The sequence below is a fragment of the Nematolebias whitei genome, chromosome 12, assembly GCF_014905685.2.
Source record: "Nematolebias whitei isolate Nwh7 chromosome 12, NemWhi1, whole genome shotgun sequence".
In the NCBI taxonomy this organism is placed as follows: domain Eukaryota; kingdom Metazoa; phylum Chordata; class Actinopteri; order Cyprinodontiformes; family Rivulidae; genus Nematolebias; species Nematolebias whitei.
In genome coordinates, this window is record NC_056509.1 from 41,479,305 (window position 1) to 41,491,777 (window position 12,473).

The 12,473-nt window shown below is 39.2% G+C and overlaps 1 protein-coding gene across 1 annotated transcript in view; it reads right to left on the reverse strand.

Moving 5' to 3' along the window:
- Positions 1-12,473, reverse strand: part of susd6 (sushi domain containing 6) — a 31,112-nt gene that overhangs the window by 1,354 nt on the left and 17,285 nt on the right. The window contains exons 3-5 of the mRNA XM_037685920.1: positions 2,715-2,909; positions 903-1,097; positions 657-795 (exon numbers count right to left, since the gene is read on the reverse strand). Of these exons, the coding sequence (XP_037541848.1) occupies positions 657-795; positions 903-1,097; positions 2,715-2,909 (529 nt within the window). The remainder of the gene's footprint in view (positions 1-656; positions 796-902; positions 1,098-2,714; positions 2,910-12,473) is intronic.

Here is a 12,473-nt window from a genome sequence, read left to right on the forward strand (position 1 = left end):
GGGGAAAAACACGCATCTGTTCTGGTGAGACTTCATGCAGCATGCTGCAGGAAAACCTGCACAAAAAAACTTTTAGCTCATTACATAATCAAGAAGAGCGCCCATGAGCATTACAGCAAATTATACTGGCCTTAAATCACTAAGCTACGGCAGAGGCGGTCATTAAAGGTAATCAGATTACTATTCAGACATCTTTAATTTCATTTCTCAGGTAAAAGAAAGGCATCTTGAACAAGATATAAGGGAACAATACATGACTGCAGTTAACCAAAATTTAAAACTAATAGGTGCAACATAAAAAAAAAATCTGCTCGCAAATGAGTTTGTCACACAGTCAGATGTAACCAGTGCTTCAGCTATCAGTATTTTCTGCTAAAGCAGTATATAAATACAATTCAGTGTTTCAGCAAAACAGAAGCTCCCAGATGGGATAGATAAACAAACACACGTCATAAAACACAAAATATGAAGACGTTTGACCTCAAATGAACCAATTTCTGTGTTTTACATTAGAAAAAGTGAATCAACTTTACCAAGAAACTGTTTCTCATCTAATTTGACAGCTAAAATAAACTGCGTATGCCCAGAGTTGGAACTTGTATGTAAATAAATGAGTGTTTCCTTAATCTGTGTACTGTAATGTGTAAGTATCTTACCTGTTGTGATGGAAAGACTTGAGTTTTGGCTGTACAAGAACAAACAGCACCACTAAAAGCAGGATTAGAGCCACAGAACTCGCTGTGGACGCCACAATGGACAGAGCTGGGATACCTAACGGGGAGCTTGGTTCTTTGTCTGAAAAGAGAAAGTGAAGTAAAATGTGGCTTAAACGTTCTACTCTTCTTATATTTTGATAAAAAAAAATAAGGAGTAATGTACAGAGTTGAGCTGAGATGCCGAACCTTCTACGAGTCTGCAGCTGCTCTGCATGGGACGGTCCCATTCGCCGTTAATGCAAGTGCGAAAATTGTAGTCTCCTTTCAGAGCGTAGCCCTCGTCACAGAAGTACTCAATCACTGTCCCGTGCGTGAGACTCTGGCAGTGAGGAGAGCGGCAGCGGTAGCCCCCGTTTTCTGGTTCGCTAGGTGGTGGACACACTACAGAGAAGAAGAGAGGAATTATGCTTTTTTTAAATTATTTGCTGGTGTGCAGAGAAAAATCGGTTTGTCATTTCTGCTTGTGGAGAGATTTCAATGCTCAGAGTTGACCTGAAATGACCCAATGCACCCCGCTAGCTGTCGAGGACAAACCTTTCTGTTGGTGTTATTTTACTGTGAAGTACTGCAGTAATGTGTATCATACTGTGTACTACCGCTCAACCTCAGCAGTCCTAAAGATGACTGAAGCTGTCAAGTTCATTCATGAGGTCGTTAGTAACTTACTGGGGTTCTCAAACTCCTAATGCAAGGTCCAAATCTGACTTTAAGATAGGGTCAAAAGGTCACAGGTCTGGAATATCTAGCAGTGAGCAAATCTGTTTTATTACATTTGAAATAAAATAAGTTAGTCGTTTGGCCAACCCTAACTTGTCCAGCTTTAGGGGAAACAGAGACCGTTTAAAATACTATAAAAAAAAATCAGATAAACTCATAAAACATTTAAGCCAAGTGCCCTGAGACGACGTCTCTTGTGACTTGGCGCTATATAAATAAATTGAATTAAATCATCTTTTCCTGTTTTATCAGTTGAACAGGATGTTGACTTGAGCATTGATTTGTTTTTCCATTAATCTGTTGTCCAAGGAACAGTAGACAAGATCTGTATTATATTTATTATGAAATTATTCTGTATTTAATGATAGTGAGGCACAGACATGCTGTAATGTTTTATTGGAAGATCTCCTCGTTTGTCAGAATGATGATGATGATGTTTGGACGTGGCACGTTCTGTTCTGCTGATATTTGTGCCCTAGAATATTTTGTTTGTGATGCTTATTTTCAAACCAGGACCATATTTTAGACAGACTGATGGTTTGAGATGGGGGTGAAGGAAGCCATTTATGTCAAATGAGACAAAACAACTTTAAACAGAGGAGGTCAACTTGCAAAAACTTCAAAACTCCAATTGACACCAAAACATCTCTCTGAGCCAGGCTAGCGAAGAGCCAAACGAGCCTCCAATGTGTGGAACGAGTAGTTCCAGTCTAACCTGCAGGTGAGTCTGGGGACACAACCAGGCCTCTCATGCAGTTTTATAAAGCTCAGACCTCCACACACTTCAGATATTTTAGAATTGATAAAGCCTCCTGGACAGGAAGAGAAACATCTTCAGCTTCAGAATAGAAGTCCAGTTTTTGTTTTGAACTCTTTTTTTCTGGACCAAAAAAAAAAGGCCATGATTTTCACAGATTAGCCCGCGCAAAATGAGCACAAGTCTTATACTCGCAACAATCGGCCCATTTTCTCTCCATTTTGCCAATTAGTCTCCAACAGTTGCAGCCCAGACAGATGCTGCCTTAACGAACACAAGCTCGTTCACTCTGTGCGCACTCTTCAGGACATTGTACAAATGTTTATCAGTTCAATATAACATGTGGTCTGGGTCCGGACTGACCTCTCATTTTGTCTGGATTTGGAGAAACACAGCTGTAAATGATATAATGTAATAAGCCAGCACTAACGCTGTTAAACAAAGTAGATCAAAATGTATTACTGTTCTAATTAAAACTTAAAAATTATTTGTACCCCCAAGTAAAGGTAATAAATATTGCTCACTTCTGCTCTTGACGCAGCTTGGAGGATGATGGGACCAGGTTCCATTACTGGAACAGGTGATGGTAGTGGGTCCATCTGCTGCGTATCCTTGTTCACAGCCGTATGTTAGATTGTAGCCAGGAGGAAAAGAGGCCCAGTTGGATTCGGTCTGGTTGAGCAGGTATCCGTGCTGCACGCCGGATGGGTGCAGGCAACCTGAAGACACAGAAACCAGCGAAGGGAATATTATTGGTTAGCTGCTTAAAGCCTTGACGCAGGGCTGTTTTAGAACGGGGCACAAAATGGATCCAAGGTTACTTCCTCTTTCTTACAGAACCGACTGCTGCCAGTTTGTGCTCACAATCCATATTTCAGAATGCAAGATAATCAGTAGCTCCATAATTTAACTTAGTAGAGCTAAACCTGCCTCTAGACAGGAAGTGAATCTTTGTTTTCAATTTATTGCAAATAATTCAATGAATCTATGCAACAGATTCTGCTCCTAAAAAACACGTCATCAATATTGGATTAAATCGATCGCTGCTGATTGTTTAGGCTAACAGTTATGTTACTGTCTGTGTCTGTTAGCAAAATACAGTCATTTCCAGACTATAAGCTGCTACTTTTTCCACACACTTTGAACCCTGACGTTTAAACAATATGGCAGCTAATTTATGGATTTTTTTTTTGACGGGCTAACGAGCTTCATGCCACCAAAACATTTAGCCCCGTCACACCCGGGGGGGGGGGGGGGTCCTCGTAACTCAATGAGACTACCTGCATAAAGAAAAGGTAAAAAAAAATAAAATAAATCTGACCAATTAAATTACTGAACAGGTCACAGTGAACCCTTCCCCGTTCTCTCCTCCCCTCCTCGTTGTGACCCCAGGGAGGGGGGAAACTTCCCACTTTCCTGGGCGAACAATAAAGTATTTGCAGCCACTAGAAAAACGTGAAAATCGTGCATTTAAAACGGCACTCCGAGCTCTATGGGATGCTGGCAGGCAGCTGCGTGATGGAGGACAGCACAAGCTTGTGCAGGAGGAATATGAAGATAAGCAATCAATGACTTCCTGGTACGCTACTGTACTTTTTTTAACCAGCCATGTTACATCTGTTCAATATAAAAACATTTACTGTATGTATTTGTGTATGCTACCCGTACATATTTAATTAAAAGTTTTAAAAAATCTTTCTGTGCAAATATCTCATGTTACAACGTGGACACCCATGGCACAGTAAATAAACAAAATGATTATTATTTTAAAAAAATTGTGGGCGTGGCTTATATTCGGGTACGCTCTATAGTCTGGAAATTACGGTAACTCATCAACCACTGGGCAGCTTTGAATGAAATCTTCAGGAAGTAATTGCTGTACATCTACAACTTTTCATCTTTTTTTTTTTACAAGATGGCTATCAGAGCCAGCTGACTTTAAAAACACAAAAATAGATAAGACTCACTTAATATTACATGTTATTACTTTTCTCATGCATCAACGTATACAACAGCATGGGTTACATGTTACATATAACTCCAACACCAGTGTTTCAGTTAATCAAAGTTTCAGCATTAACTTATCTGGTAGCTGCAGAAACACAAGGTAATTTGTTGTGTTTTTCTCCATTACACTGACACAAACCTTCTACTTGCAGGCAGCTGCCACCTGGTTAAACAACCTTTATGAGGAAACTTGTCAAACTGACAAGCTGAGCCAATAAATAAAGCTCAGAGATAATGATACTTGAAACTGCAGCTTACATGAGCTGGAGGGGAACACTGTATCAACAAGACAAGTTGGTGCCGCTGCAGCACAATGGATCAAAATGTCAGAGCGCTTCACATGGATCTAATTCTTCTCGATTATCTCCTGCTCATTAAACAGTCTCCATCCCACACTAGTACTGCTTTAATCTGTGGGTGAGGCTGGATTTGAAATTGTTCTTTTCTGCTGGGTTCATTTACTTTACGGTAATGGCAGACTTCAAGTAAGCTGTATAAAAAAAACGGGATGAGGTAGAGGTGCACAGATAATTGTGTTTTGATCCACCTTTCTATGCTCCGTGACAGGCACGGCAGGGATGCACCAGCTTCTTGTGAGTGTGGGGATAAACCATCTAAATTTGTGCCGCACGCCAACAGCTCTAAACAATATATCCCCCCACACACACACGCTCATGGCACACACACAAGACAGTTGGAGCTACAATCTGGAGAAAGCAGGACGTCTAAACCCAGCAGATCTGCCAGCACTGCAGCACCTGTGCAAACAACCACGATAGCAGGAGACCAACTTTACTCAGCGTATTCTGAATAATAATAATCAAAAAATGTAGACAAAATTAGTTAGCACCCATCATGCCCGTGTTTTAGACCAAGACTGTCTCACATAGGCCTGTTACGATAACAAATTTTGCTTGACGATTAATTGACTCAGCAGTTATTGCGATAAACGATGATATTGTTTGAGATTTGACAATAATTAGTCATTATTGTCAAATTTAAGAATAAATTGTGGGTTGATTTTTGTGTGTAGCACCTTTATTTGACCACTGGATGGCAGTTTAGGACTGTTTGAACTGAAGGATGGATAGTGAGGGAGCGAGCAGCGTCTCTTTTTAAAGAAAAATGGGAGGGAGGCCCCTTGACGTGACATGGGCTGTGTCTCGTTCCTGTTTTTCGGTTCTCAAAATGGCGGCCGCTCTGTGTGGTTTGAGCTCTTTAGCATAGCATTTGTCACACAAAGCTTTTAATTTAAAAAATAAATAAATAAATAAATCAGTAAACAAGTTCTCAGCTTCTTTTTGCAGAGAAAAACAACTTTTTAGACAAAGGCACGTGTTTCAGCCATGAATTTTCGGAGCTTTGACAAGACGGAGGATTTTTCCCGAGGTCGGCCTGTTAGCTTAGCTCGTAGCTTAGCTGCTTTTGGATTTTAAAGAGAAAAGAGAAAGTGAGGGGTCAGTGAATAACACCGGAGTTGAGCCTTTTCTCATCCTGTGTCTTCAGTAGAAAGAGACACAAAGAAACGATAAAGCCGATAAATGAAAACGAGGTTGATAATTTTCATTTATCGTGCGATTAATTGATTTATTGTTTATCGCAACAGGCCAAGTCTCACATTGAAAAATGACAGAACTTGGCTTAATGTGAACCAAGTAACCTTCATGACAGTTATCTAATAAATAAAATGATCTCATAATACACAAAAGACCTAAAATGTATTTGACCGTGTCTCATCTCTTTGCTCTAATGAAAGGTAATAAATAAACAAAATTAAAATTCTTCCATAAATAACATGAATAATATCAAAAATAGAAACGATGATGTGAGTCGTCACAGTATCATCTGAGCCATGGTCCATTGAAGTCCTTTATCCCTCTGCTGATAAGTAATCAAACACAGAAACCTCAAACAGACACTTTGTCTTGGTTTTGAGTATTTAGAGATTGAAGGAACTGTTTCCACAGCCGTGCCTCGATCCTCTAATCTCCAGGGAGAAATGTCGCTTCAAGCTAGCAGCACAAGTTTAAACGCAAACACTCAAATGTGTGAACGCCTTCTCTCTCTTTTTTATTTTTTAACACGTGCGCACACACAAACACACAAAGTCAACACCCACAAACAAAGACACACCCAGGGTGGAGAAGTGCGACACCATTGGGTGTGTTACTGTACTGTGATGAAAAATATTGTGTGTATTTGTATAAGAGGTTTAACAGAAACTAGATATGGGTCAATACATACGGTTGTCAGTGCAGGTTAAAAAAAACTACAAACATGTGGTACAGGAGGTGGAATGAAATTGTGTACTCAAGGTCCCAGGTACACCCAAAACCAGCAAAAATATAAAGTATACAGAGAAACCGTGTATAAGGATCTAAGATATAGGCTAAACACTAATAGTGTAAAGTAATACAGTGTATTAAACAGCAGCCTGAACATGAGTCTGTAGTGAGCAGATCGGTATGAATGAATACAGCATCATGAGATAATCAGCAGCATGAGATAAGTCACATATCACCAATTAAAGTGGCATTACAGAGATTTTTCTTTCTTTATTTAATTTTTCCTTACAGTAGCTATGTTTACATGCGCAACATTCTTTGACCGGATTGAAATGTTTTCAGATTAAATAATTCCTGCATCATTTACAGCCGAGCTACAGGTAATGCAGATAATTCAGAGCTCTTTCAAAGTTTCTAGTAGAAATGTCGTCGCTCACCGACCAGTTTTGCTTCCCCGACATGCTAACATTATTAGCATTAGCCAGGCGCAAATGACATAGGTCGCACATGCGCAGTCAGGCCAGTTTTGCATGATCGGAAAAATAAAAGGACAGATTGTGTTAACATGCACACCTTTCGGATTATGAATCAGCGTAAACCACCTGTTTCGTTCTGATTACAGATATTTTCGGATTGCGCTGAATAAACAAAATTAATCCGAATGGGGCGTTTACATGATGCATTTTTATTCTGAATGGCCGTTTAATCCAATGACTTGTGTCTATGTAAACAAAGCTCGTGATTGTCCTGGTTAGGGATTTAGGAGTAACAGCTTCAGGATAGAAGATGTTCCTAATTATAATTAATTTAATAATTAATGTAAATTAGCACCTCACTAATTATTAATGATACACAACCATGTGCATGTTTTATACGTACAGTTTAATAAAACGAGATTTAATTGTTAAAGTAGTCTTTATTTCTCGGACAGAAACGTATTCATTTTGCCTTCACACACTTCCTGTTTCAGGATGCCATTTGACACCATGACTTGAACATTTGTTCTCTGAAAGGCTTCAGGGCAACTAAAGACTCTCTGAGGAAAGAATGGTGGTAATGGAGGTGGTAAAGGTGATGAATTGATTAACGCTGTCTGGGAGGCAGCAGGGGACAAAAAGGTCTTTGGGGGCAGTTTAGGGCAGCGGTCTTCAGCCATTGTTTTGATCTTTTGTGGTGACCCGCACAGCAGTCGATTGAACTTTTTTCTTTGTTGAAAGGCTCTTTTTTTTCTGCAGGACTTTTCAGAGACAACGACAAAAGCTACTCAATTAATGAATGATTAATTATTACAGTCCTAAAGATGCCAAAAAAATGCATAATGCATAGTACTACATCAGGGCTATTCAAGTGGCAGACCGCGGGTGACAAGTTTGGTCAGCGGATGAGTTCATTAAAGAAAAAAAAAAAAAATCAGTGAGAAAGACCTTTTTATGGCATTTATAATTTAATGCAGCAAAATAAATTAATTCAAAAGGTAACAGATCATTGTAATACTTAGTTTCTTTACATAATAACTTTAATTGCTGGATGTCCCACCCCTGAGCAGTTTGGTTGAATAGTCCTTCATTACATCATGATAATATTTTAAACATTAAAAAACAAATAAATGTACCAAAGATGTCCTCTACAGTCTCACTGTAATTTATGGAAATGTGATAACATGCCAATGTATTACATGAATAAAACCCAATCTTAGAGGAACTTAAATTAAAGCAAATTTGCTCTTGAAATGATATTCTTCACTGTAATATTGACAATTACATAAAAGTTTGTTTAAATAAATAATCTTAAATTAAAGGTAGTTCGTCTGCAACCTGTCCTGGGTGTACCCCGCCTCTCGCACAGCGACAGCTGGACATGGGCACCAGTGACCCCCCATGACCAGAAAAGAAAGAGGCGGGTAAATATAATGGATGGATGGTAGTTTGCTTTCTCCGGAATTGGTTATTCTGCAGAAAAATAAGCAACATAGCCGTCTGCATCACCTCTGTTGCTGTCCAAAATGTATTCACGCAACACAACTTTGTGGACAACACAGTTTAACTGAAAAAAACCCCACCTATTTTTATGATGGTAAACATTAATCTTATGAAACTGCAACTGGTGCAACGTTGCACTTTTAGACCACAGATCAACAAGTCTGCACCCAACAATCTTTCTTATTCACCACATCCTTTAAACATAGAGAAAGTCAAACACTATGTCATCTTAAAGGTACACAAGCATAAAAGACATGACAAATATATTTGTTGTGTAACTTGAGTAATGAATAAAAACACTCAAAATCAAAGTCAGCTTGGATCTTTCTAGTCCAAATAAGACGTTTTGCAAACTACCAATGACGTACACGTTTGCTTTCTTCTCAATTGCTCTCTTTTTCAAGTTCCAACAATGGCCAAAATATAAACTGTAAAATGAAACAGTAAATAAGGATCTAAGATATAAACTAAGATGTACGCTAAACACTAATAGTGCAAAACAACACGCCGAACAACAGCAGCACAAACTTGTCTGTGTGAGTAATGAGTATGAATGAATGAATACAGCAATATGAAATGATCAGCAGCATGAGATCAGCAGCACATATCACCAATGAAAGTGGCATTACATTGATTTTTCCCCCCACAGTGATAATCCTGAATAGAAATTTATGAGTCTAACAGCTTCAGAGTAGAAGCCACCTAACCACCTTTTACCACCTTACCCAAGTAATATGTAATTATTATACAACCTACAGGCAGAAAGATGAGATTAAAGAAGAAAAATAACCAAAAGGGAGCACAGAAAACTACACTGCTGAGGCACAAGTAACCTTGGGCAGTTACAATCTAAAGGGAGACACGTTGAAGCACGTTAGCCTGAACCAACTGTTCTGGGGAGTGACGGAGCTCTGTACAGCAACAAAGGGAACATGAGGCATTGGTACATCATCGCAAATATGACTCTGCGGAGTGAGCAAATGAAGAAATGTGGTCAACTGATAGAATGAACACTGCCCTAAGGCCCAGAGATGGTGATATGTGTTGGGATATAACCTTGCTATGTCTCACTTTTCCCATCAACCTCTGAGCTTGGAGCGAACGTTGGCTTTGAAAACACACATGGGGAAAGAAATGATGAACGCAAATGGTTTCAGTACATGTTTTGTACTTATGAGGAAGGGAATGAGTCACAGTTAAGCACAAGCTGTTCTCCCACAAGTCTGACGTTACTAAAAAAAAAAAAAAAAAAAAAAAAAATCCCCCCCCTAAAGGTAAAAAAAAAAAAAAAAAAAAAAAAAAAAAAGACAGGCTTTTGAGAAATCTTAAAAACAATACCGACTAGAACAAAGTAACGAGTCCCTTGGTAAAGCTAGAAAGAAAGAAACAGAAACTGCAGTTCAGTAGAAAATTATTTACCTAAACAACTCTTTATATCTCTGGCTTTTCCCATAATTAAATAAAGTGGACGTATAAAAAGTTTAAACCACTGGAGATCATTTGGCAACACGACTGTGCACTGATCAAAGAACTTACTTGGTCAAAGATCAGAGAAACACTTTACGTAGAAGGAAGACTGCAAGAGCAGTCGCCTACGAAGCAGACAGCTAATCTCAACCTCCAGTGCTTTAAGGCTGTGCTGGGGGAGACTCGGACCGCAGTGGGTGTTAAAAACCCCTGCCTTGCCCCGAGGTGCCAGACTGCCTGTGAATATCTCTTCTTTCCCATCTGTCACCAGTGGTACTTGTTTGGTAAAAGCCTAAAGGGGGTGGATTGAGGCAAATCCGGGTGGGAATAAGATGTGGGTTTTAGCCATCTTTGCCCGGGCAAATTAAATTTCTAATTGTCCTCTGTTACAAGCTGGAAGTGCATTACAGCAAATCGGATAGTGATGACTAACAGCCAGCTGCTGGGTTATTTCATACAATAGGTCATAAAGAGAGTTGTCCAGTGCGAGTTAAACTGTGTTCGGAGCAGTGTTTGCATTTATACTATGAGATGGCTTTGCATTGGATTAAGCTCAAGGGGATGATAATGCTCTCTTTCCCCTGGTAAATATGTTTTTGTCCTTTTGTTGGCCTCCCTCCAAATCCCCCTGTTGTTTTTAACGATTCTGCAATCATTTTTTGGGACAAGGGTGTTTTTGTTTATTGCCACGTTCCTCTGTCTCTCCCGCTAATCCATGGGATTTTTATTTTGTCAAGCAGTTATTAGATTGCAGTACAGGAAAGCAGAGCCCACAATGAGAAAGAGCTGGAAGGACTACGATCAGTTGTTGCTCATTTCTGCCATAAATAGATGCACTCCATCCCAAATAAAAAACAATTAAAACTACCAGTGTGTTACTTTTAGTATAGTCTAAAAACCTTAAAATGTCAACATAAAGTAAGTAAAGTGATGATTTGTAGTCATTGAAGCTTTAGTGTCTAAATATAAGCAAACGAAAAACAATAGCGGCTCGTTAAAGAACAAGATAACATGTAGTTAAAGAATTATGGTGAAGATTTGTAAAACAAAACAAAGTGCGCTCAAGATTATTTTAAACTAAACATTGATTCCCAAATGTTAAATCATACTTGATTTGATACAGATTGTCAAAATGGTTAAAATAAAAGCAACTTCATCAAATTTCACTTGTAATTACAGTGTTTCCCCTACAATTGTACAAGCGGGGCGCCCCACCCCATCAACAGGACTGAGTGCGCCGCCGACCGAACCGAACTGCGCGCACCCACGTAGCGCTAAGCTAGCAGTTTGCAATACAGGCACGCTAGCTAAAAAGCTAAAGGCAGCGCTCACACTGCCTCTTCCCACACGCTTCCCATACTCAAAGCACACACTTTAATTCAAACATGAAAGGTAAAGTATTTTATAATTAGCTAATTAGACAATAATTCTTAAATGGCTCAATTAATGTGAGAGGTAGTTTATCTGTGTACGTTTTAATCAGCTAATTCAATGTTTTCTTTTGTTCACGAAGTTCACAGATAACTTTTCAGCCAGACGTGGTTCACACTGTAGGAGGTGGAAGCTGAGAGGAGCGACAGACTGGGACCTGCAAGATAAAACACACGTTGTGCGACTGATACTAGCAGTGTCATGTTCTGCTCAGAGTACGTCAGAAATGTTCTCCAGTCCTACTCATTGCTTCTTTCATATTTGACGATTTGGTGCAACTTCAAAGCAAAAGGCATAAAGGCCATAAAAAGCAAGTGAAAAGGGTTGTGGGAGAAATTAAATGTAAGAGAAACAAAACCTAGAATTTGTTTTAAATTATAATGGTTACATTTCTGTAACTGGGAGCCTCGATTTTCTCTGGCTGATGCAGATACTGATTTTTTTTAGTCCTTATGCATTTTCCATTTACAAATTATAACAATAGTTGCTTAGCCTAACTGCTGAAATATGCACAAACATGTCTGGTTGCAATATATTTTTTTAAAGTGGCCAATATCAGCCGATTAGAATTGGTCGACTGATTAATTGGTCTATCTAAAGCCTCTTTCGCATAAGAGTTCCACGAAATGGCCACAAAAACAGTCCGTTTTCATGCGGCCATTCATAAATCACTAATGAAGCCTGCTATGTCCCAAACAGACATGTGCGTTCAGAAATGAAGCAAGTAGTGCAAAACCAAAAGAAACGAGAAGCAGAACTCCGTTATGATGTCATGGAGCGCAATGCATTAAATATGTGACACGACTCCCTGGTCGTTTTCAAAACATGAGAGAAATCGCTCAAAGTTTTATTCGTCTTCTTGTCTTTTGACTAAACTGTTCAGCGCTTGTCGTCTTTGGCTGTGATGAAAACTGTACAGTCCTGAGTGAAACACTGTGGTGTAGCTAAACTTTGAACGTGAGCGTGCACAAATGGTTGCATACACAGATGTGGAGAAGCACGAACACATTTATTTTCAGTTTAAGTATAAGAAAAGCTGGTGACATGACGGATTATAAACAAAAAGTTCACTCGTTGTGCAGGAATATTCTGTGGGGGTCTAAAAATGTCTTAC